The sequence below is a fragment of the Scardinius erythrophthalmus genome, assembly GCF_964197995.2.
Source record: "Scardinius erythrophthalmus genome assembly, chromosome: 1".
NCBI classification, from domain to species: Eukaryota; Metazoa; Chordata; class Actinopteri; order Cypriniformes; family Leuciscidae; genus Scardinius; species Scardinius erythrophthalmus.
Window position 1 is genome coordinate 21,872,293 of NC_138221.1, and position 24,481 is coordinate 21,896,773.

The 24,481-nt window shown below is 38.7% G+C and overlaps 2 protein-coding genes across 3 annotated transcripts in view; both read left to right on the top strand.

The window, feature by feature from the left end:
• LOC308697009 (uncharacterized protein) overlaps positions 1-24,481 on the top strand; it is a gene marked incomplete at its 3' end in the record, with an annotated part of 215,586 nt that overhangs the window by 41,875 nt on the left and 149,230 nt on the right. The window contains exon 5 of one of the 2 annotated variants that reach the window (XM_081376031.1): positions 1,784-5,775. The exons of the other annotated variant lie outside the window; for it this stretch is intronic. Coding sequence (XP_081232157.1) covers positions 1,784-2,505 — 722 coding nt within the window. Of the gene's footprint in view, positions 1-1,783; positions 5,776-24,481 lie in introns of those variants that run through there. 2 annotated transcript variants of the gene reach the window in all.
• LOC308697032 (uncharacterized protein) lies at positions 15,504-24,173 on the top strand. Its single transcript, XM_081376081.1, has 3 exons — positions 15,504-16,003; positions 21,276-22,764; positions 23,608-24,173. Exons 2-3 carry the CDS (start codon positions 21,452-21,454, stop codon positions 23,672-23,674), a joined length of 1,380 nt encoding a protein of 459 aa, XP_081232207.1. The 5' UTR covers positions 15,504-16,003; positions 21,276-21,451; the 3' UTR covers positions 23,675-24,173.

A 24,481-nucleotide genomic window follows, 5' to 3' on the forward strand; every position in this document is an offset into this window, starting at 1 on the left:
CTACATTTATTCATTTAGCAGACGCTTTTATCCAAAGCAACTTACAGTTAAACTAAACTAACAATAGGACTACAATATGCAAGTGATATTGCTCTTTCCAGTTTAATCGATTGAAGTACATGTAGACATATATAGGAGCAATTTTAAACCTGGAGGGGACAGTAAATGCCGGGGGGTCGGGGGAAAATCCCCCGACCCCCCCGGCATTTACTGTCCCCCCCAGGTTTAAAATATATATATATATATATATATATATATATATATATATATATATATATATATATATATATATATATATATATATATATATATAATAAAAAGCACTTAAATTCTCAAATATGTTTTCAGTATTTATTTTAGCATTTTAACTTCCACATTACCTTTCCTACGTTATGTCAGTGGCAGATACAGAACGTCATTAATAGGTGGGCCTGGTGAATATACGGAGGGGCAATATCAATATTAGGTACAATAACATTACGATGTCCAGCAATCGATTTAAATAGTAGGCTACATGGGGTTTAAGTTGCCGTTTAATGAGATGCAGCTTAATATATGTCATATACCTTAATGGTCCAGTGGTAGAGCTTTCGCCAACCGTGTCAGAAGTTCTGTGTTCTAATCCGCACTCGTATAGTTTTTTTTTTTTTTTCATCAAAACCGATTATGTTCATCAGTGGTTGTATATCAAGCAGGGACACGTTTGTTTGCATTATGTTTTTGTGATTTCACCAGAATGAATAGAGAGTATCAGCAACGTATTTAAAGCGCGCGTCCTAGTGAAGACAGTGGGGCGTGTGCGCGAGCCACATGAGAAAACACTGAATCCACACCACTGATGGCATCGAGCACTTGATTTAAAAAATCTGGGTTTTAACTTCATTCAGGAGATTTTGGGTTACTGCACAACTGACAGATGACTAGAGAGAGAGAGAGAGAGAGAGAATTAATTGATCAAGTGTTGATATTATGCCAGTATATCACTGGGAAATGCTCAGCATTAAACTTTGCGCGTTACATTTATATTCGTTAAGTTCATATTCTGCTTGCCTGTAGCCTATAGTAGCCTACAGTATACTACCCAAATAATGTGCAATCTTGGTCTCTTATATCACTGTATTAGTCCATTAAGCTGCTTTTTTTTCCTGGATGTCAACATAGAATTTTCTGTCGAATTTGAACCACTGAATTTGTGGAAGCGAATTTGCAAAGAGAAAGAAAATTGCCTGTGGAATATTATAGGTTGTATTTTTAAACAGTTTAAATATTTTGAAAGTGAAAAATGAAAGATTAATATGGATTATTGAATTTTTAATAATGAAAATGTGTTTGAGATGTTTTGAATTGAAATATTCACAGCTTAAATATTCAACCATGCTGAATTTCAGCCCATAAAAATGAAAGCCCTAAAAATACAATGCATTAAAATGTAAGCATGCTTAATGCAATGCATTTTTTTTCAAGTAGTGCAATTCAACAGGCTTTTTGTTTCAAAAACATTTGACTTTATTTTACTTCCATACATATTTAATAGTTCTCAATACAGAAACAATGCCTACAATTTTTTTTATTTTTTTTTTTTTTTTTAATAACTGGAAGATCAGTGTACTTCATTCATGGAAAGTTTCAGACATATAATTAATTTATAAAAAGTTTTAAATTATTGTAATATTTTAGTAGTTGCATCTGGGATCATTTTTATCTCCATTCACTCCATATTTCTCTCTTTAAGTATTTTGATTATTTAGAAAATTTGAAAATGAATGTTTTTCTTTCATTTCAGACCTGATAGAAGTGAAGGAGGAGAGAGAAGAACTGAGTGAAGTGAAGGAGGAGAGTGAAGAACTGAGTGAAGTGAAGGAGGAGAGTGAAGAACTGAGTGAAGTGAAGGAGGAGGAACATCATGTCAAACCTGGAGAAAAACCTTTGAGTCGCTTCAAGACTAAAAATACATTTTTCAAGAAAAGAAGAGCCAAGAAATCTTTCACCTGCACTCAGTGTGGAAAGAGTTACACAACCAAACAAAATCTAGAGCGACACATGAGAATTCACACTGGAGAGAAGCCGTTCACATGTGATCAATGTGGGAAGAGTTTCACATACAAACATCATCTTGAGCTTCACATGAGAGTTCACACGGGAGAAAAGCCATTCACATGTGATCAGTGTGGAAAGAGTTTTACAACCAAACATAGTCTAGAGCGTCACATGACAGTTCACACCGGAGAGAAGCCATTCACATGTGATCAATGTGGGAAGAGTTTCACATACAAAAATAATTTTGAGCTTCACGTGAGAGTAGTTCACACAGGAGAGAAGCTGTTCACATGTGATCAATGTGGAAAAAAATTCCCTAAGGCATCAGACCTGAAGAGACACCTGACAGTTCATACGAAGGAGAAGCCACATTCATGTCCTGTATGTGGAAAGTGTTTCTCTTTGAAAAGTAACCTGAAGCCACATATGAAGATCCATGCAGTGGAGAAACACATCAACACAGTCTGAAGCCCCGTTCACACCGCCAGCGTCACGCAGCGACAAAGCGACACAATCCCATTCGTTCCAATGGAGCGCTGGCAACTTCCGGCGACACGAGCAACAGTGACCATTGGCGACAGAATGTGGGCGTGTCAAAAGACAAGTGACAAAAGTTGAAAAATTTCAACTTTATGCAAATGAGAAGCAATTTTCGCGAGCGACAACCAATAGGAAAGAAGACTTTTCTTCTCACCGAGCTCACATCACCGTCTCGAGTGCAGGCAAGATAAAAGAGTTTGAGGGTGATTTCACTGTTATGATTTGACTGCCCACATACATGGATATAATAAAATGATGCATGGAAAAGAAACATACATTTATATATACATTTAGTTTGAGTGTTGTAATTTTATGATGCAAGTTTTCAGCACTGCTGCAGTTCATTTTACAGTTTCCCCTGCATTATGTGGATTATAAGGGACAAGAAAATTGATTATTTGTCAAATTCGAATGACGTTTTAGTAACTGTTGTAAGTATGAGTGAGTTTAATTTGTTGATTGATCGATCATTATTGTAGTTACATTTTTAGTGCACAGCTGTGGTTAATATAACAACACTCTACCAACAGCATAATATTACTTTTAAATCTATTAAGACCAATTCCTTGTCAAATTAGAATCATATCTTAGTTTTATATAACACTTGATGGTATATTCTATAGATATGCTCAGACGTGCAGTCTACCAATAACATTAGAGCAACAGCACTAGGAACGCCCACAAGCGACTTCACTGTACAGAGACTAGCGACATGCAGCAACAAAATCGCTGGCGGTGTGAACGGGGCTTGAGGTCACATTAAGTAGTTCATCTTTATGTGCTGAGAAATAAAAGCTGCTTTTCCACCTTCAGAAAAGGTTCCAGTTGTGTTTCCACTTGAGCCTGGTACGACATGGCACAATTACAAATTGTTCTCGGCCCTGAACTCTCTGCACACTTGGCTAACCGTGCCGAACCGTGATGGTTGAATGTGTGTAGTGACATCGCCACTCAGGATTGGTCACTTGTCTGTTGCCTGGGCTGCGTTCAGCCCCGACAAAACATTGCACAATGTATTTTAAACAGAAACGATGATGCATTGAACACACTGTTCTGATGACGCAAGAGTTGCAACTATGGCAGCTGAGAAGGCCATTCTTTGTGAAGAATTTTCTGAGCCTGATGAAGTCGTTATAAATATCGTTTAATACAACAAAATATGCCCGATGTTACAGTTACTGCACTTGCCGCCCAGAACAAAAGACATCTATTTAGCCTCACATTCTGACTTTATTTGTAGTTCATACTGTTTTAATACCCTGTATTTTCTTTCTCATTTTTAGGAAAAACACTTAATTACCATTGTTTATTTCTATACCAAATGTCATAGTCAAGTTTATTTATATAGCGCTTTTCACAACACAGGTTGTATCAAAGCAGCTTCACAGTATTAAATTAAAATAATACATCAATGTTTGTTTCTAGTGGAAAACGTCCACGTTTGGTAATGCTGATATATAGCATTGTTGATTGATTAATTAAATTAAATTAAATATCCCCAAATATCCCCAACTGAGCAAGCCAAAGGCAACAGTGGCAAGGAACCAAAAAACTCCATCAGATGACCTACTGGAGGAAAAAAAAAACTTGGGAGAACCCAGGCTCAGTCGGGGGCCAGTTCTCCTCTGGCGTTTATGAACTAGAGGTCGGATTTAACTGTAAGATTAAAAGTATTATATGAATGCCTGGCTGAAGAGATGCGTCTTTAATCTAGTTTTAAACTGGGAGAGCCGGGAGAGTCTGAGCAACGAACAGTATCAGGAAGGCTATTCCAGAGTTTTGGAGCTAAATGTGAAAATGATCTCCCTCCTTTGGTTGATCTGGATATCCTAGGTATGACCAAAAGCCTCGAATTTAGTGACCTTAAAGAGCGCGATGGATTATAGGGCGATAGATTATCCGTTAAATAAACTGGAGCTAAGCCGTTTAGGGCTTTATAAATCAGTAGCAATACCTTGTAATTAATACGAACTTTATAGGTAACCAATGTAGTGATGATAAAATTGGTGTTATATGATCATATTTTCTTGATCTAGTAAGAACTCTAGTGGCGGCATTTTGGACTAACTGTAGCTTGTTTATTGAGGATGCAGGACAACCAGCTAATAAAGCATTACAGTAATCTAATCTCGAGGTCATGAACGCATGAACTAACTTTTCTGCATCAGAAACTGATAGCATGTTACGTAGCTTAGCAATGTTTCTAAGGTGGAAAAAGGCTGTTTTTGTAACATATGAAATATGATTTTCAAAAGACAGGTTACAATCGAGGATAACACCCAGGTCTTTTACTGTAGAGGATAAAGTAACAGGACATCCTACCATGTTAAATTTTTTGTGGGTGGTTTTTTGAACCGATAAGTATTACCTCTGTCTTGTCTGGATTTAATAAAAGAAAATTGCGCATCATCCAATCTTTTATATCTTTAACACACTCTGTCAATTTAGATAATTTAGCGTTTTATCTGGCCGTGATGAAATATAGATTTGAGTGTCATCAGCATAACAATGGAAACTAATTCCATGTTTCCTTATAATATTTCCAAGTGGCAGCAAATATATTGAGAATAACAGAGGGCCCAACACAGATCCCTGCGGCACTCCATAGTTTACTGGAGTTATGATAGATTTTTCTCCATTTAAATAAACAAAATGGTAGCAGTCTGATAAGTATGATCTGAACCAGCTTAATGCTTGTCCTTGAACACCAGTATAATTTTGTAGTCGATCTAAGAGTATTTTGTGATCTATAGTATCGAACGCATCACTAAGATCAAGTAAAACTAATATTGAGATACAGCCTTGGTCAGAAGCTAAAAGTAAATCATTTGTGATTTTAACGAGCGCAGTTTCAGTGCTATGATGCGGCCTGAATCCAGACTGAAACTTTTCATAGATGTCATTTTCTTGTAAGAAAGAGCCCAGTTGGGCGGATACAACTTTTTCTAGTATTTTAGACATAAAAGGAAGATTTGAAATGGGTCTATAATTTGCTAGATTATGTGGGTCTAATTGTGGTTTCTTAATGAGAGGTTTTATAACTGCCAGTTTAAATGTTCTTGGAACATGACCTAAAGTTAAAGATGAGTTAATAATATTGAGGATTGCAAGTGTATTCATACACTTGCATGAAGCTAAAAATATAAACAACTGCATCATTATGTTGATATCCTATATTTTTCCAATAAAACTTACAACAAACGTGTCTTCTAATATCTTCAGTTGTTGCGTATACCGAGCTACATCGAACACATTTGTAAATGACTTTCCTTGAACCCATTGTGCGAGTTTACTTTAATACCATATGCTTTATATACATGTTGCTGCTGATTTGACTGCAGTTCTGACACACCCACCAAACAAGAGAAAACGTATCTCAAACCCCTTTGCGTTCCAGGAAACATGACGTTCAACCCGGAAACCGTAGCAAAACGTTGCACACCGTTTTGAACTTGAACGTGCCCCTGGTTACCAATTTCTCTGTTGCTGGCTAAGCAACATAAAAGCAATTTGAGTGCTGTAAACACAAACTTATAATAAAATTAAAAGAAACAACATGGTTCCTGTGCTCTCCAACAATGTTATTTTTCAGGTGCGTTTTGTCCATAGAAATATTTTTCACTGCTGTAAATTTAAAGTTACAAAGTAAAGATCCGCACACCGGAGAGCTCCCATTCACAAATTTATTTTAAGTGTGACGTTTCAGGCCTTTACGGCCCTTCCTCAGACAGAGGAAGGGCCGTAAAGGCCCGAAACGTCACACTTAATGTTGTGTGTGGTGGGTGTGGCTCATCATTGCTGCTAATGAGCGGATCAGCGGCAGCTGAGTCTTATGATTGGCGTCTTATTTATGGCATGTTGTTTCATCCTATTCTTGTCAGATCGTTGTGGTTCACCTGAGGCTTTCTCCGTGCTTTCGGTTTCTGAGACTTTATCCCTGCTTCTTGCCTTTTTCATCTTCTGTGTTCCTGAGGATTATCTGTTGCGACCTGGACTATCTTCCCATTGCGTCCATGTGTTAGCATCATTCTCTGCCCACATCGACTGACCAGCATCTCTATCTATTTTCCTGCATTTACAATAAAAATCCCTGTTTCACTCGCAAGTGGATCTTTTGCCTTCATTTACAGAACCTGACATAACGATCTGACCACGATGGATTCAGCGAGTGCACCTGAACTACAGGAATTTCTTGCAAACAACAGTGTTCGCATGGACCGGCAGGACGAACAGTTAGTCGCTAGGTAACACAGGTGTCCGAGCTCACTTCTCAATTTCAACAATTGAGATTGCCCACTGCGCCACCCCCGCCGCCCGTTCCCCACGATCCACCCAACATCAACCAGCACGTGCCGCGCATTCCGACGCCTGAGAGTTATTCCGGTGAGCTGAACCTCTGCAGAACCTTTATGACTTAGTGTACCATCTTCTTTTCTCTCCAGCCTGTAACCTTCACTTCTGAGCAGTCTAAAGTGGCGTTGGTGATGACTCCAATCTCCGGACGCGCAGCTCTGTGGGGAACGGTGGTGTGGGAGAACCAACATCCCTGCTGTTCCTCGTTCCATGCACTTGGAGAGGAGATGAGACGAGCGTTCGACTGTGCGGTAGAAACGTCTCCGATTTCTTTGCACTCCGACTCTGGCAGCCGAGTGCAAATGGAACGAGGAGGCGCAGTGGGACATGTTCCTGCAAGGGTTGGCGGAGCGTTTTCAACGTGAGATATATACTTTGGAGCTACCTAGGACTCTGGACGGACTTATTTAGCTGGCTTTGCGCTTGGATGCACGTTTGCAGCAAAGAGAGAGTCGCTCACACCAGGCTTTGGTGCCCACATTCCCTGAGTATTCCAGTTCCAGAGGTGAGAACACGGTCATCCCACTGTTCGATCCTGAAACCATGCAGGTAGGTCGAGCTCGGCCTTCACGGGAGGAGAGAGAGCGTTGGAGAGCGAGTGGACTCTGCCTCTACTGCGGCAAGGCCGGACATTTCATTGCTTCATGTTCATTAAAAGATCAAGCCCGATAGTAGGACGGAGGTTACTGTCGGGTGGGCTAACCATGAATAAATCCTCTACCACTCTCCTCCCAGTAAGACTACAATGGGCAGACCATTTTCACGATTGCCAGGCACTCATAGACTCTGGAGCTGAGGGGAAGATTGGTTTAAAGTGAGCTTTAAGTAAAAGTGTAATATTTATCTTTTAAATTAGATTATGTAGCTTGATGCTACTTGTTGCTCTAATCTGCAGGAACTTTCTATTCCATAATCTTATTTGTTAGAATATATTTTTTTTTTTCTAACAAGACTTAAGATAATAGGTGGATCTTGATACTATGTACAAACTAAACCACCTGGATCCTAGAACTGCGGTCCTGAAACTGCAGCCGCCGCTATATCATCCAGTTCGGTAGGTGGCGCTGTCACAAAAAAACTAGGGTCCTGGAACTGCGGTCCTGAAATTGCAGCCTCCGGCTGTGCAGGAACCAGGCGGTCAGGGTTTCATATTATTTTGAAGGTACCCCCGGGCGCCGCCATTGGCTAGCGGACCATCACCTGCTATTAGCATCCCATTGACTCCCATTCATTTTGGCGTCACTTTGACAGCGAATAACTTTACATCTGAGGCGTTTAGAGACTCCATTTGTCCATTATTTATTTCTAAAGAAACACGAAAATGTATAGACCCTTTTACAGTTGGTAAACATGGTGACGTATTTGTGTGGGCGGGGCTTAGCTGGAGGCAGAAAGATCCCTCTGGCTGCTTCACTAACGCTAGTTTGCAAGTTTTGTTAGCTTGTTTTTTAACAATGAATTGAGAAAAATCCGATTTTGGCTTAATGTGCAAGGTCACTCACTGTCCAGGACCGCGAATGTTATTTGCATAAGTTAATTTTAACGGACGGAAACAGATGACCGTACACGCTCAGTCAATGGACGATCTGACAGGATTAACGTTAACGCGTCGCTTCCTCCGGTCGAGTGGCCTGACTTCTACACCTACCCGATAGAGAAACCGAGGGTAAAGAGAAACTGAGGGCATATATATATTTAGATGCCTATAACTATGTGCTGAAGGGTCACGTAAAGACTTGTGTTGTAAGATATGCAGTTCTGCCCAGCCAGCGCCAAGAAGACGACAATGTAAAGAGTGACACTACGGTGCAATTTTAATGATATGAATATTTTCTAGAAATAAAAATTCCAGATACAGCATACTCATTTTCATCGATTCTTGCATCCAACAACACAACAAGATGACATTTAATAATAAAAATAATAATTTAAGCTCCTTATTATGTAGCCGAATCTGTGCTGGTTTGTATTGGCCGCCTCCAGTTTTCCGTTTGTTTTGCCTCCAGCTAGCGCCGTGACGTAACTGTGACGTCCGCGCAAAAGGGGTCTATAAAAGGCTCCATTACCTTGTATCTTACGTTATGGCTCCGTAGATGCAGTTTTTGTAAAAATAGGCTAACGATTGCGTCATACCCATGCGACTCTCTGTCGCACATTAGAGAATTACCGTATGGACAGGAGGAGAAGCTTGCGGGCAATCGGGGGGACGTGGAGGCAAAATGACAAAGTAATTAATCAGAATACTTAGTAAAAGTTGCTCCTGCTCCTAGATCATGGACACCTCATACTCACGCTCTCCGTCTCTGCAAGTTTCGGAAGAGAATTATTCAGATTTCTCTTGGCACAGCCACTAGAAGACAGACGGGTTGCTCACGTCACATCTACATCGTCAAGCTCAGTTTGAGTCTGCGCAGTACGCTCGACCATCAGAAAGTAAGAGCTTCTATTTGGCTTCACTTGTCTGCGTTGAATCCAATGGGGTCGCTGTGTCCAGTTTATATACTGTCTATGGCAGGAACACACTACTGACCTTTTGTGAGTAAAATTCAAGCACTAATCAAGGACTTTCAAGTCCATCACACTTTTTCCAGCACTTACATTTTGTTTAATATTATCCTTAAATATTATTTTAATTATATTTTTAATGTGATGACCAAAACCATGATTTGTTCATCCTTCAAAGATTTTCCCCATTTGTAAAACTAAACGTTTCAAAGTGAAGGAAAACTTATACTTGGCAAACCAACATACTGTATGTTTTTAAAAATGTGAAATTATCACTATAAACAGTAGATGGCGACAGAGGTGCGCCTATTGACTTATAAGCCATTTCCACTCCATAATAGTTTTTTTCTAGGGCTGTTGTTTCATATTCCAGTCGCGGTTTAAAATGGTTTTATGTCAAAAAATATGTTGAAATATGTTATATTTAGCATTTTATATGCAGCTAATGGCTACACCTTGTTTAGCAATACTGTCAACATTCTTTATTCATATGAAAATACCCCAAATCACACGAAAATCACACACACAAACCACATTTACTCGAAATCGTGCATTTATTAGCTTCTTGTTTCAGGTGAAGAGATCTGTCTTTCCCAGCAGGCACAGGATATAGACTACAGCGTCGGTTAGACGTTGGATTTTGGTTGAAAATGAAAGTCGGGTTGACGTCTAAATTCAATGTTTGTTTGACGTCAAGTTCCAACGTTGGGCAGTCGTTGAATTTTGGTTGGAATAAACCAAACAAAAAAGTGAAATGCATGGCCGTACACTTATTACCAGCTTCACTTAAAACTAACCAGATTTACTTTATTTAATTTCCATTTTAATGAAATCATATTTTGCATTTTAAAGTCACCATGATGGTGGTTAGCGTTTGCTTTAGTTGGACTCTTGGACACTGATATTATTCAGTGTCTAATGCTTTGATTATGTAGGACTTGTGGTTTTACTATTGTTTTATTCATAATATAAGTCATTTGATTCTACAGCATATCGAGCAGTGTTGTTTATCAAATAATATACTTGGTTTTTAAAAACTATTTAGCACACAAAAACCTTTCATCTATGGTATTACTTAGATAAGGGTGAGTTTTGATCGGTGGTACCCAGCATGCACTGCAGCATGAAGCATTTCATTGATTGTCACCATTGTTGAGAGTCATACACTGATTCTTGATTATTTGACAAACAACATTGCTCTCATGCTGTAAAATTAAATGGCTTCTATTATAAAACAATATTAAAAACACAAGTCCTATGTAATCAAAACAGACACTGAATAAGATCAGAGATTCAAGCAATTACAAGATGATATCGCCGTCATCATCAATATTACATCATCACCTGATCTAATTTTTTCTAGGCTCTTTTGCCTCAACAAATTTGCTTTATAAACACACAATTACAGCAGCCAGAGAAAATGTTATACTAGAAAGTCAAGGGTCAAGAGCACAACTAAAGCAAACGCTATCCACCATCATGGAGACTTTAAAATACAACTTTTGATTTCATTAAACGGAAATTAAATAAAGTAAACCTGGTTATTAATAAGTGAAGCTGGTAATGCTGTTTGTGGAGTTGTTTAATCCTCTGCTGAGATCTTCACAGATTTTTTTGCGGTGCTTATTCCAACCAAAATTCAACATCTGTCTGACGTTGGAGCTTGACGCCAAACAAACGTTGGGTTCAGAAACCTGACTTTCATTTTCAACCAAAATATGACGTCTGACTGACGTTGAATTAGTTGGAGTCCAACGTCTTCCTGACGTCACATTGACCTACTGTGTTCAGTGTGTTTCATTCTGCAGGGTTCTGGATCACTCGTTCTCACTGTCCTCTTTAATAAACTCAGTCTTTGCAGATTTCAGCTCTTCCTGATGCTTTCATGCTCGTCTTCACTTGTAGCTGATTGGAATATTCCAGCATTTATAGGAGAATTACAGTGGGAGGAGCTTCACTGACCATGTGACTGCTGTGGGAGGAGCTGGGCTGGGTTTCCCGAAATCTTCTTAACGCTACGTCGTTCTTAAGTTGCACCTTAAGCTGTACCATATCGTTAATACGTGTTTCCTAAAACATTCTTAGTTAAGTACACCTTCTGTAAGTCATACGTTCAAAAGGTTGGTCTGGACCACTCTTAGCTTTACCTTATCACTGTTGCAGGTCTATATGAAAATAATTCTTAAGTTTTAATACACAGACAGTTTTCACAGTTTGCTAATTCAAGTGTTTTCATGCAAAGAATAAAATTGTCAATCACACTGATTGTTGTTAGAATTTAAATTATATTATATTATTAATTTAATAAAAGAGCGCTTTTAAAGGCTAGTGAAAGTATAGGCTACTGTCAGTTAAGTCCTATTCGGACGCTAATATTGTTTCTCATTGGGCTCGTCCGGTATTTTAAACATTTACAGGGGTAAGTCTGTGATTTTGGTGCTGTCCGAATCCATAATATCAGTGTTTTTTCTCACCCAACCCGGTGATTTTTTTTACGCAAAAATCCCTGTCCAAATTAGTATTTTGTATTTAGTATTGTATTTTGACAAACAGGTCGTGTGGTAATTTAATTGCCGTCTGAATCCACATCTCTGAGTTTACAAGAAGAGATTCAAAATCCACTGTTTAAATCCTTTTTGATCACTGCAGAGCACCGTACGTAAGATTTATTCCTGAAATGCTGGAAAGTATTTACAAGAACAATATTTCATCGCAGCTCCACCTCAGCGAACAAAAATGGGAAAGAGATGAAAGCACGTACATTTTTTTAAATGGTTATTGTGGCAGCAATATATATGTTAATAATATTAAAAACATTATTATTAGGCTATAATCCTGCTTTATCGACAGCCAGGATGGGCTAGCAAAATATAGAAAATAGAAACTATACCTTTAGGCTATAACCTAGACTACCACAAATGACACCCCACGCATTCTTTAAAAATTAAACAATAATTTATATAGTATTATTTTATTTTATTTTTTTCTTTTAACGTCCTGCTGCGTCTGTCTTCCAGCTCCTCCTGCTCGGTCTGGGGCGTAGCGCAGCCACTTCTGTACAGCTTGAGCGAAGTCATAGGTGTTTGTAAGACGTTGAGTCAAGGCATCTAGAATACAAGTAAAAGTATGTGAGTGCATGTGGTGTGCAGAATCAGAAACAGATATTTTAAGATTCTCAGATGAGGCTTAATATACTAAAGACTTACTTGAAAAACGATGTGGATTAATGATCTGGAAAAAACAGGACAAAAAGTAAATCACAGTGTCAGTAAACACTAACAGCAATTTAATTCAGAATCATCCACTGCCCTGATTATTTCGCCACAAAGCAGATGATAACATGTTCTTTTAAACTGGGCTTGCAAAGTTTTTTCTAAAGACTGAACAATTTTTATTCATGAATAATGGACTAATATAAATATAGTGAACTAATAATTCACTATATTTGAGTAAGATGCCTATATCACATCACGTAATTTTCTGTCACATGTGCTATAATGTCTGAATGGAACATATATCCGTGACTGGTCGAGTGGCAGCTCCACCTGCCACGCAAAGATTTTACCCCCTCTCTCATCTTGCCATCTCATAGTTAGGTAAATCATTTTATATTTCTGGGTAGAAACGCATTTTTGTTGAGGCTGTATAAGCCGGACTACATTCAAAGCACTTTTCAAAACTACCCAATATGTTCATGGATGTATTCGAATTAAAGGGAGGCAAAAAGGATTAGCTTGCAGTGTGACATCTTTCATAATGACAATTTATGAGGCCAAGTGACAAAAAATCATGTTTATTATTTTATTAAATCAGAACTAATTGTTAACTCAACAAATTAAATATAAATAACTGGATACTTATAACTAATTAAATAGTAAATGTATTGATTAGAGTTACCATAGACAAAATATTTTTCTGGTTGACTAAATATAAATTGCACATTAATTTCTGCTTAAATATTGGGTGCATGGAGGAATATGCATAAATCTCACCCCAAAAACAGGCTAATAATAAGGCTATGTCTTTAAAATTAACGAGGCATTTTAATTGTTTCTAAATTAAGTATGTGGGGCTAAGTCCCCCCTTGACGCCAGGCCTGGTTGTTGTCAGGCGCTGTATAACAGTGTGCGTGTGGCGCGCGCGCTTCCCCGCGCTCAGAAAAGGTGCAGAAGATCATCAAAAATCGTGATATCGCATTAGCACTAGTCTAAAACGACTGTTATCATTTCTGAAAACAAACACAATGAAGTTACAAAACTGTATCGCACGCATATCGCAGCACTGCTCGAGGATTATTCATATTTTGGATTTGTAGGCTATTACGACGAGATGGACTAATCGGCATTTCCAGTTAAAGATAGGCCTACAACTCGAGACAGTTCTGCATTGAATAAAGTAAAGGTAAACCATGTCATTTGTGTAATTCTGGCCCGCCGCGGTCACTGCTGTGGGTAGCGCTAGCGCTAGATAGATAGAGCACTATGCTAGCGTTGCATGGTTCCGCCGGTGTTCTCTGGCGGTCAGAAGAAATAGCGGTGCTGTGTTAATAGATTTCACGACACTATAGCAATGGGTACAGACATGTATTTTGAGCTAGCTGTCACAAAAATAGACCGGACCAATGAGGTTTTGCTAACTTTATAACCTAGAAGAAAACCACAAAGTAGCCTACTTTTGGCAGATTTGGACACATTGGTAAAACAAAAATCTATTTCAGTGACTGCAGCACTGCGTCGGTTACTACATTAACCATCATTTTAACGATCAACCTAACAGTATTTGATTTGGTACAATTCATTCATATCGAACAATAAGCAAGCTTACCTGTACTGTGCCAAGGTCCAGAAATGAGCTGTGTCCGGTGCAGTACGTTGGTGTCGATCTCCCAGTCAACCAAAAATCGATGGATTTTCAAACATATTTCCCGGTCAACTATATATCGATGCATTTTCAATCATGTTTCCCGGTCAACTATATGCCGATGACTCTTCAACAACAGCATCGTTTCCCGGTCAACTATAAATCAATGACTTTTCAACAGATTCAGCGATCGCCCGGTAAACCAAATATCAATGCTTAATCAATCATAAAGATAACTATAGATCAATGTTGTTCCAATATTGTTGCCATCAACATTAATAACATCAGGTTTTCATCGATATGGTAATGGTGATTCAACATTTATTTTGCATTGAAATTTCAACATCAACCATAATGATGATTCGGATGGAAAAACAATGTTTATTCAATGTTGGCTTGCTGTCTGGGTATAGTTTGGGTTATTTTTAATAATATCCAATAGTCCTAATAAATGTAATTTCAACTATTTCTGAAGTGCTTCTTTTATAAAGAACACCGCTTTCTAGCATAAAGCAGTGAAACAGCGCCTGGACAAGAGAATAATTGATTCTCGAGCCATCGATATCAACCAATTCAGCACCATCGCCACGGACAGCGCCAGGTAACGTCGCACGTAAGAAGGCATATCTTAAGCAGCTTTATAAGGTATAGTTTGGGGAACACGCCTAGTAATGGTATACTTTTAGTTAAGTTATACCTTATGAGTCTTCGTAGCGCGCTAATAGACAACGTTATCGGGAAACACAGACCTGATCTGCAAAAATCTAAATATATCAGTTACTGAGTTTGTTTTAATACTAAAAGACACATCTAAGCATTTATGCCTGTTTGTCTGTCTATTGTAAAGTAACTGATGCTAATTCACAACTTATTTTATTACTAACCTGAACATTATCCAGCTTCTTCATTAAAATTAAGGGTGGGGAAAAAAATCTGTACTCGGATCGCAAATCTCTCTCCAAACTATTCTGGATCGATTCTGTGGGGGAATTTTTTAATTGTGGACCTCTAAATACACACACATGAGAATATTAGCTGCTCCAGAGATTGCTTAACACAGACACGTTACAAGCGCAAAGGAAGGAAGAACGACCATATAGGCCTCAGGCCAAGAGTGACGCAAGAGGATGTTCTAGCTGAAGCCATGGAAGACTAAGTTCCTGTTCCCCGAACCTAAGTCACAAGATTTCGTTACTCGCACAGCTTAAGAGGAAGTGCAAGTTTAGTATAAGTATGTCTCTAAATGCATATGACAAGTGTGTGCATTGGTGTTCATTTTTTTGTGTGCATCTCTAGTGAGAGTTAGTGTTCTCTTCTAGATCTTTTTTCTTTTTATTGCTCAGACTGCCTTGCTGTTATTTTTGGGCTTTTTTGACTCGAAAGCTTGATAGCTTTATTTTTAACAGATTTATTGCTTGGACTGTTTATAGGGAAGTAGCTCTTTGTAAAACATAGGACTGCCCTATGAAAATGGATAAGCTGAAGTACTATAATCTGTAACCTTTTGATATTTTGCTACAATAATTGATCATTGTTTAACCAGTATTTTTCTCATTTGTTTAAATAAACTTTTATTTTATAAAGACAAATAGTTTTCAGTCTTACTTCAGCTCTACAAAGAAAGTCTTATAGCAATAGAAAAGGCAGTAGAAGCCTACATCTTACTCAGTGACCGGGACAAGAAGGATCCAGAAGCTTCCACAGGAGGGTAAGCATAAAATATATTTTAAGTCAAAGATTGTTATTGTTTCATATGGTGTTGGGACATACCTAGATTAACTGGTATAACAAACAAGCTAGTGAGGATAAAACCTATTCTGCCCTGACAGCCAGTGTTGGGAACGTTACTTTAAAAAAGTAATTAGTTATAGTTACTCACTACTTGTTCCAAAAAGTAACTGAATTACTCTATAATAAAAGTAACTCGTTACCAGGGAAAGTAACTATTTGCGTTACTGTTAAAAAAAAGTTGCTATATGTCAATGAATTTGGAAACACTTTGCAGTTTGAATGTCCTGTATTAACAAAATTACTGAGTATGTTGAGCTGAGTAACTAAGTTGTCTTCACTGTTCGATCGCGTCCGCGCCTCACACACACACACACACACACACGCGCGCGCAAAAATGTAAACACTTTACAACTTTTCGATTGCGCCCGTGCCTCTCTCCCTCTCTCCGTCTCTCACAAACACACACACACTTTGTTTGACCTCAAAGAATTTGAAGTAGTATATCTCCACCTTGAAAATGCCAACTTTTCATTGGATTGCTCCTGACTCGCCATCTCTGCTGCTTCCTCTCAATCCTCTGTTTAGCTTGTGTGTGTGTGTGTGTGTGTGTGTGTGTGTGTGTGTGTGTGTGTGTGTGTGTGTGTGTGTGTGTGTGTGTGTGTGTGGTGCGTGTGCTGACGTGTGTAAAAACGCTGGCTCTGATTGGCTACCATGAAACACACAACTCTGCCTTAGCCAATCATAATCGCTTACCTCGTTATTAACCCACCTCCTCACTAGCTGCGCGAGCCAGGGGTGCGTTCGGATTACACAGTTTATCAGAGAATGTCTAATAAAGTTTATTCAATCAATGCATAGTAACGCACCGCATTTAACGTCCAGTAATGTTAACGGCGTTGTAACGACGGGAAAAGTAATTAGTTAGATTACCCCGTTACTGAAAAAATAACGTCGTTACCTAACGCCGTTCTTTTAAACGCCGTTATTCCAAACACTGATTACATATTTAACAAAAATTATAATGCATATGTAATGTGGTGCATATAATTATCAAAATGCTCCTCTCTAGAATTAAAGGGGTGGTAATGTATCCCTTTTCACAAGATGTAAAATAAATCTCTGATGTGACAGAGTGTGTGTGTGTGTGTGTGTGTATGTGTGAAGTTTTAGCTCAAAATACCTCACAGATGTTTTTATATAACATGTTAAAGTCACTCTTTGAGGGTTAGCAAAAAAGCACCGTTTTGTGTCTAGCCGTTTAAATGCAAATGAGCTGCTGCTCCCGACACAGAGGGCGGAGCTTCAAGAACTCTGTGTGTGTGTGTGTGTGTGTGTGTTCGTGTGTGTGTGTGCAGGGCTTGACATTAACTTTTCCACATTGGCTAGTGGTTTTCCAAAGTTACTAGCCACACAGCATTTTTACTAGCCACATTTTTGTTGTTGTGAAATTACCTGATAAAAGTTGACCATGGCGTGCTAAAATGTACTTGAACTAGATTTACACCCTTTTAAATGTAAAACCACTGTATACACCCAAATCAAGACTACATAAATATATAACAATACAGGTCATTATAATTAGCTCTGATAAGGTTGTGTGTAAAGCTCCTTTTTTTAAATAAAACCATGTATTGTGTATTATGTAGCCACATTGCTCCACCGGCATACGACATAACTCCAGCAGGTTCTTTGCTGTCGGTCACTAGCGACAATACTCATTAGGGCTGTGAAAATTGCTCAAAAATGACCTTTGAATATTCCCTCTAAAAAAAAAAACATAGCTTATAGGCCTATTCGAACTATTCGAACATCTGGTTGCGCATTTTGTCAATGACGCGCATTAAGTCAATAACAGGACAAATTAATACAAAGAGACATAACTACTTGTATAGGTAGTTTATTTAAGTTTAAACATATTTGACAACGTATTACCTACACGAAAACAAGTAAATCAACTAATAAGACCGCAGACCTCACTCACTCTCGCTCGCAGGCACTCTTTCTCTCTCTCGCCCTCACCCTCAACACCAAACGCGAATAGAGCATCTGGCGCGAGTGTAAAGACGCGTTTACGCGCGTCTGGAGGTCTTGCGGTGCGAATGAGGCGTCACGCGCTCTGTGCATAACAGTTTAAAAATGAACAACAATAAGCGAATGTTGAGAGCTGATCAATAGTTTTATGCAAGCAATTTAAGGTCGCGACTCTTATATAGCAGGCTTCATACAGTGATTGAAACAAATATTATTAACATTGATTGAAGTTTTACAGTATAAATAATTGACATTGAATGCTCCGAGCGAGCTGTGCTGTGGTAAACATGGAACTTTTCCTTGACATGAAACGGTAAATAATCAAACCAGTGGAAGCCTGCAGTGCATGAAACTGCTGTATCTAACCTACCTTATTCATGCAATATCTATTCAGTCAGTACAGTAGCCTACACTTCACTAATGTTTCTGTTTAACGTTAAATAAAATGACCCCTCAGGCAGCGCGCCCACTCGCAAAGCAGACAGCCGCGCCTCTGCTACCGCGGGCGTTTTTCCACATTCGAATATTAATTTTCACCTTCGAAATTCTGTTTTTTTTTAAACTATTTGAATATATATTCGAATTTAGAATATTCGTTGACAGCCCTATGGGAGTTGTAGTGTCGTAGTGTCACACTTATTTTCAGATGCCTTTTGAAATGACTACAATTATTCAACCCGCCAAAGTGGCTAGTTGGAGTGACTGTGTTACCCGCCACGAGCAAAATCCACCCGCATTTGGCGGGTTGGCGGGTGTTAATGTCAAGCCCTGTGTGTGTGTGTGTGTTAGCAGCTCTGACTACCTCACGCTGACACAAACTACAATGACAGAAACTGTTCTGCCTTTTATGTTTAAATTGAGTCAGACAAATATAGGGAGACTCAAGAAGAAGTGACAACATGTAGAATGCAACTGGACGTCTCTGAATGCTTAGTTGATGAATTTATGTTGCTGATGTGGAGTTAACTATCTTCAATTAGCATATTCTGTCATGGTAATCTATAAATCTCTGTATAGGAACTGTTGTGAGATGCACACAGATTGACTTTCTATTGCATGTGAAAAGACGGATGCTACAGTTTGAGCTGACTCACAAATGTGCTCGACTACAACAACTTTTCCTCTTCTTAACATGGACTGCGTGATGTGAAAGATATGAATAAAAATGATGTTAATTCAGCCAGCGCACATACCTGTATTTACATCCTGTTTTCGGTCGAAGTCCACAGTAATCGATTGTCGAGTTCACGCGCATTGGTTTAGTTACCTATGATCACGCACGTGAACTCGACAATCGATTGACAAAAAAAGTGACAAAATAACGCCAACATTTTCCTATTTACATGTTGTGATTTGTATAGTCACAGCGTGTACAAATAACAAGGTCACATGATGAGACACAGCCATCTTCTAACAGTATACATACTGGGAACTATATTCTCAGATCAAGGCGCTGCGAGCAAATCACTCCACTCCACAATTCTTTAATGCATGGCTAGCCGTGGATTATCCCGCTTATACCTTGGTTATTTGCCAAGTTAAAAATAAGTTAAAGCTGTAACTGATGTTTACAGTGTAATTTTTTTAACAGACGGGGGGTCACGGATTGTTAAATATGTACATGGGGGGGCCCCAAGGAAAAAGGTTGGGAACCACTGCTCTACTGCATGCTTATGCTTCTCTGTAATGGACAGGCTGTATTAATATTTGTGGGCATAATTGTCGGTGGTGGTAGTTATGTTTGAGGCCTATAATAAAATTTTACCTAGTAGTGTGTGTGTATGTGTGTGCGTCTAGCAGAGACCGTGCGCGTCAGAGAGACTTTAAAGTGATATTGATGTTGGTCTCGGGTCGGGTTCGGGCTGAGGCCGGATTAGGGCTTGAACACAACGGGCCAGGTCTCAGTTAGGGCTGTTTTGCCCCGTGCAGTGCTCTAAGCAGTATGCTAGCTGGAGCCGTTTACCTCCAGTCTTTGTGCTAAGCTAGGCTAGCGGTGGGTGCGTCAAACAGAGTTACAGAACGCACGAGATGAAAAAGGTATGTATGGACTTATCTAACTCTGGGGGATATGGTGAATAAGCTAAAGTCCCAAAAAGTCGGAATGTTCCTTTAAAACTGAATTCTTACAACATTACAAAGTACTAGCTGGAATGGAAAGGGTTAATCACACATATTAAAGTCTTCTTGAACCAGAAGTTGCAAACGAGTTTCCTCCAGTGTTGTGACGTATTTCCCAGTGAAAGGGAATATTGAACAGAGGGCAGGGTTTTACTTTAGCGCTCCTCCTCTGCATCTCTCGCTCATAGCAGACTGACGGTTTGAGGAGTGGTTAAATGGATTAATTGTTCACCACAAGACTAGTAATATGCGCTAACAAAGTAAATAGGGTCAATTTTGATTTCATGAAGCCTTTAAAGTCCCCTTGAAATCAAAATTGACTCTATTTACTTTGTTAGCGCATATTACTAGTTTTGTGGTGAACAATTAATCCGTGCCAGTTAATACACAGAAAATTTTTTTGTTTGTCGTGGTTATCTTTAATCAAAGTCTGAAAAGTTACTTCCGGTCTGGAAATGCGTAAGTTTGACGGCTTGGGTTGAAAATGCTTAACCTCTGTTCAATATTCCCTTTCTCTTGGAAATACGTCATAACACTGGAGAAAAGTCGTTTGCAACTTCCGGTTCACGGGGACTTTAAGAGATTGTAGAGTCTGTACGCATGCTCTTTCTTAAGAGTTGATAAAATATATACACACTTATAACTTGTCATAATTAATTATATATATTTCCCTTTTTAAGCTAATTTACTGGTGTTGTGTGTGTACTCATTCATTACATTCATAAAGTTCAAAAGGTTGAATCACAGGCTTCATTGCACAGGATATGCGCTGTGAGAAACACACTTTGCTTGATGATGCGCTTGCAGTGTGTGTTCTCCCCTGACGGTATTTTCCTTAAAAATGCTCTACAAAGGCATAATTTATGTTGTTGGGAATGCAGTGGGATTATACTATAAAAATATGAAACTCAATGACAGAAGGCTGCTTTCGATTTCAAATGAACTCATAACGACTAATTAACGAATCAGGTGATGGCTTAAATCAAAGAAAAACGTGGGGAAACTGGGTGTCACAGGCAAACATAACATGAAGACAAACACTAAACGTGACAGATGTGCTGGAAATGTAATTAAACTTTTTTTTTTCTTTCATTTCGGAGCTAATGGAAGAGAGTGAGGAGAGTGAAGAACTGAGTGAAGTGGAGGAGGAACATCATGTCAAACCTCAAAGTCTAAGACTAAGAATACATTTTTAAAGAAAAGAAAAGACAAGAAATCTTTCACCTGCCCTCAGTGTGGAAAGAGTTTCACAACCAAACATAATCTTGAGATTCACATGAGAGTTCACACTGGAGAGAAGCCGTTCACATGTGATCAATGTGGGAAGAGTTTCACAGCCAAACATCATCTTGAGCTTCACATGAGAGTTCACACTGGAGAGAAGCCGTTCACCTGTGACCAGTGTGGGACGAGTTTCAGTCAATCATCATCCCTTAATGTTCACATGAGGATCCACACCGGAGAGAAGTCATTCATGTGTGAACAGTGTGAAAAGAGATTCACAGACAAAAAATCTCTTAAGATTCACATGAGAGTTCACACAGGAGAAAAGCTGTTCACATGTGATCAGTGCGTGAAAATATTTATTGAGTCATCAAACCTGAAGAAACACCTTACAGTTCATACGAAGGTGAAGCCACATTCATGTTCTGTGTGTGGAAAGAGTTTTTCACTGCTGGAATATTTACATAGACATCAGAAAACTCATACTGGTGTGAGAGAGCACATGTGCTTTGAGTGTGAGAAGACTTTTATAACAGTGACCTGTTTAAAACAGCACCAGAGAATTCACACTGGAGAAAAACCTTACAAGTGTTCACACTGTGACAAGAGATACAGTGTGTCAGCATCTCTGAAAAGACATGAGATGATCCACACTGGAGAAAAACCGCACACGTGTGATCAGTGTGGAAAGAGTTTCACTTACAAAAAAAGTCTTGAGATTCACATGAGAGTTCACACAGGAGAAAATCCATTTATATGTGATCAATGTGGATCGAGTTTCACATATAAACAAAGTCTTGAGATTCACATGAGAGTTCACACTGGAGAGAAGCCGTTCACATGTGATCAATGTGGGAAGATATTTAGCAGATCAGCACACCTTAAAAGTCACATGAGAGTTCACACTGGAGAGAAGCCGTTCACATGTGATCAGTGTGGAAAAACATTTATTGAGTCATCAAGCCTGAAGAGACACCTGACAGTTCATTCAAAGGAGAAGCCGCATTCATGTTCTGTGTGTGGAAAGAGTTTTTCAGTGCAGAATTCTTTACATAGACATCAGAAAACTCATAACGGTGTGAGAGAGTACATGTGCTTTGAGTGTGAGAAGACTTTTATTACAGCGCAATGTTTAAAACAGCACGAGATAATTCACACTGGAGAAAAACCTTACAAGTGTTCACACTGTGACAAGAGATTCAGTCGATCATCATCTCTGAAATCACATGAGAGAAGAATCCACAGCAGAGAGAAGCCGCACACGTGTGATCAGTGTGGAAAGATTTTCTCTTTTAAAAGTCACCTGAAGATACACATGAAGATCCATGCAGTGGAGAAACCACATCACCACAGTCTAAGATCACGGTAAGTTCATCTTTATGTGCTGAGAAACAAAATATCTTCTGTGTAAGTTAGTCACAGTCAAATATCTCTTCTCCACCTATAGTTGGCGCTGTTTCACTGTGGCTGCTGTTGAATCATCCAGGTTGTGAATGAGGCCGACACCTGATGTAATTGTAAAGCGCTTGGTGTGTACAGTAGTAAATAGTAGCGCTAAATGCCTCATTCATTCATTAGTTTCTTAACAGCCAAGATGAGCAACGGACATTTTGTTGTTTGATTGGTTTCTGTTAACTCGTGTTCAACCCAACATGAATGTGTTGAAAAAAGTTTGATTTTGACATGTGATTTGTCTGTTCAGAGCACTGCAAAATCACTCTCTGACAGTAGGTGGCGCTCATGTCAAAACAAGCAGAAATAAAGCAATATATATAGCAGTGCTGTTCAACTTTCTCTTTCTGACACTGCTTATTATGGTGAAGCTAAAACGTCAAACAGTATTTTCATGTTTTCTAACAGCAGTTCATGTTTTTGTATTTGCTCTGGTGCTTTTCAAGAATACAGAGACGAGAAGCTTCCAGATTCTTCCTCTGTTAATGTTAGAAAGGTGTTGGAAATGATGTGATTGCTTATAGATTACATGTCAAGCATACACCATCTAGAGTTTCATGACCAAACTAGCGATTTATAACACAAATCATCTTCATGATATCAAAATAGATCATAATAGTGCACAGCAGTTGTTGACCAGATATGATGGGATTAAAATGACTATTGAACTCATCAGTGATCTTGACTTTGAGCTTCACTTTTCATTTCACTTTTGTCTCTCATTTGAAATCTCACTTGATGTAATGTTTCTTTTAGACCTGATGGACGTGAACAAGAAAGGAAAAACAGAAGGCAAAACATCTGTCTCCTGCCCTCAGTGTAAAAAACGCTTCACATGAAAATCAAGTCTGAAGATTCACATGAGAGTTCATACTGGGAAGAAGCGGCTCAGACTTTCTCTCTGAAATCTCATCTGCTCTAATTCTGAAGAAAGACCATTTAACTGTGATCAGTGCGGTAAACAGTTTCATTGAGCATCAGTCCTGAAGAAACACCTGAAGATTCACTCAAAGGAGAAGATTCATTCGTAATATTACAACACTGTAACAAGAGATTCAGTCTGTCAGAAACACATGAAAGGAGAGAAACAGATTTGTATTATAAATGAATTTGTATCTCTCAGTTTCTCTTCTACTTCTACTCTTCCAAGCAAACGCAAGATATACTTTCATGTACCTTTGAAACTGGACTCTTTTCTTCTCTTTTTCTCTTGAGATGCTTGGCTCTTATCAGTCCGTAAAGAGAGAGAACTGTCTCATTCACTTTTACTTAATGTTTGTATTTGCTTCAAAAAATGATTGATTAAACTTCTTACTCATTTTATCAATGACTCATTGTTATTTTACAGTTTTATGAACAGAGCTTTTAAATGCCTAATTGATATTTTTACCACACACCACTGACATTGAATGAGATTGCTGTCTGTCTACATTATTAACAGTTTCACCCTTGATATGATAATAATAATAATAATAATAATAATAATAATAATGATAAATTTGATTTAGAAAAGCGTCTTTCAAGGTACCCAAGGACACTGTACAAATTGGAGTCAAGGAAGTCAAGGAAATACAAAGAACTACTAAAACACAATGCAGCTACATCCATGATTGAATTCACTGATAGTACG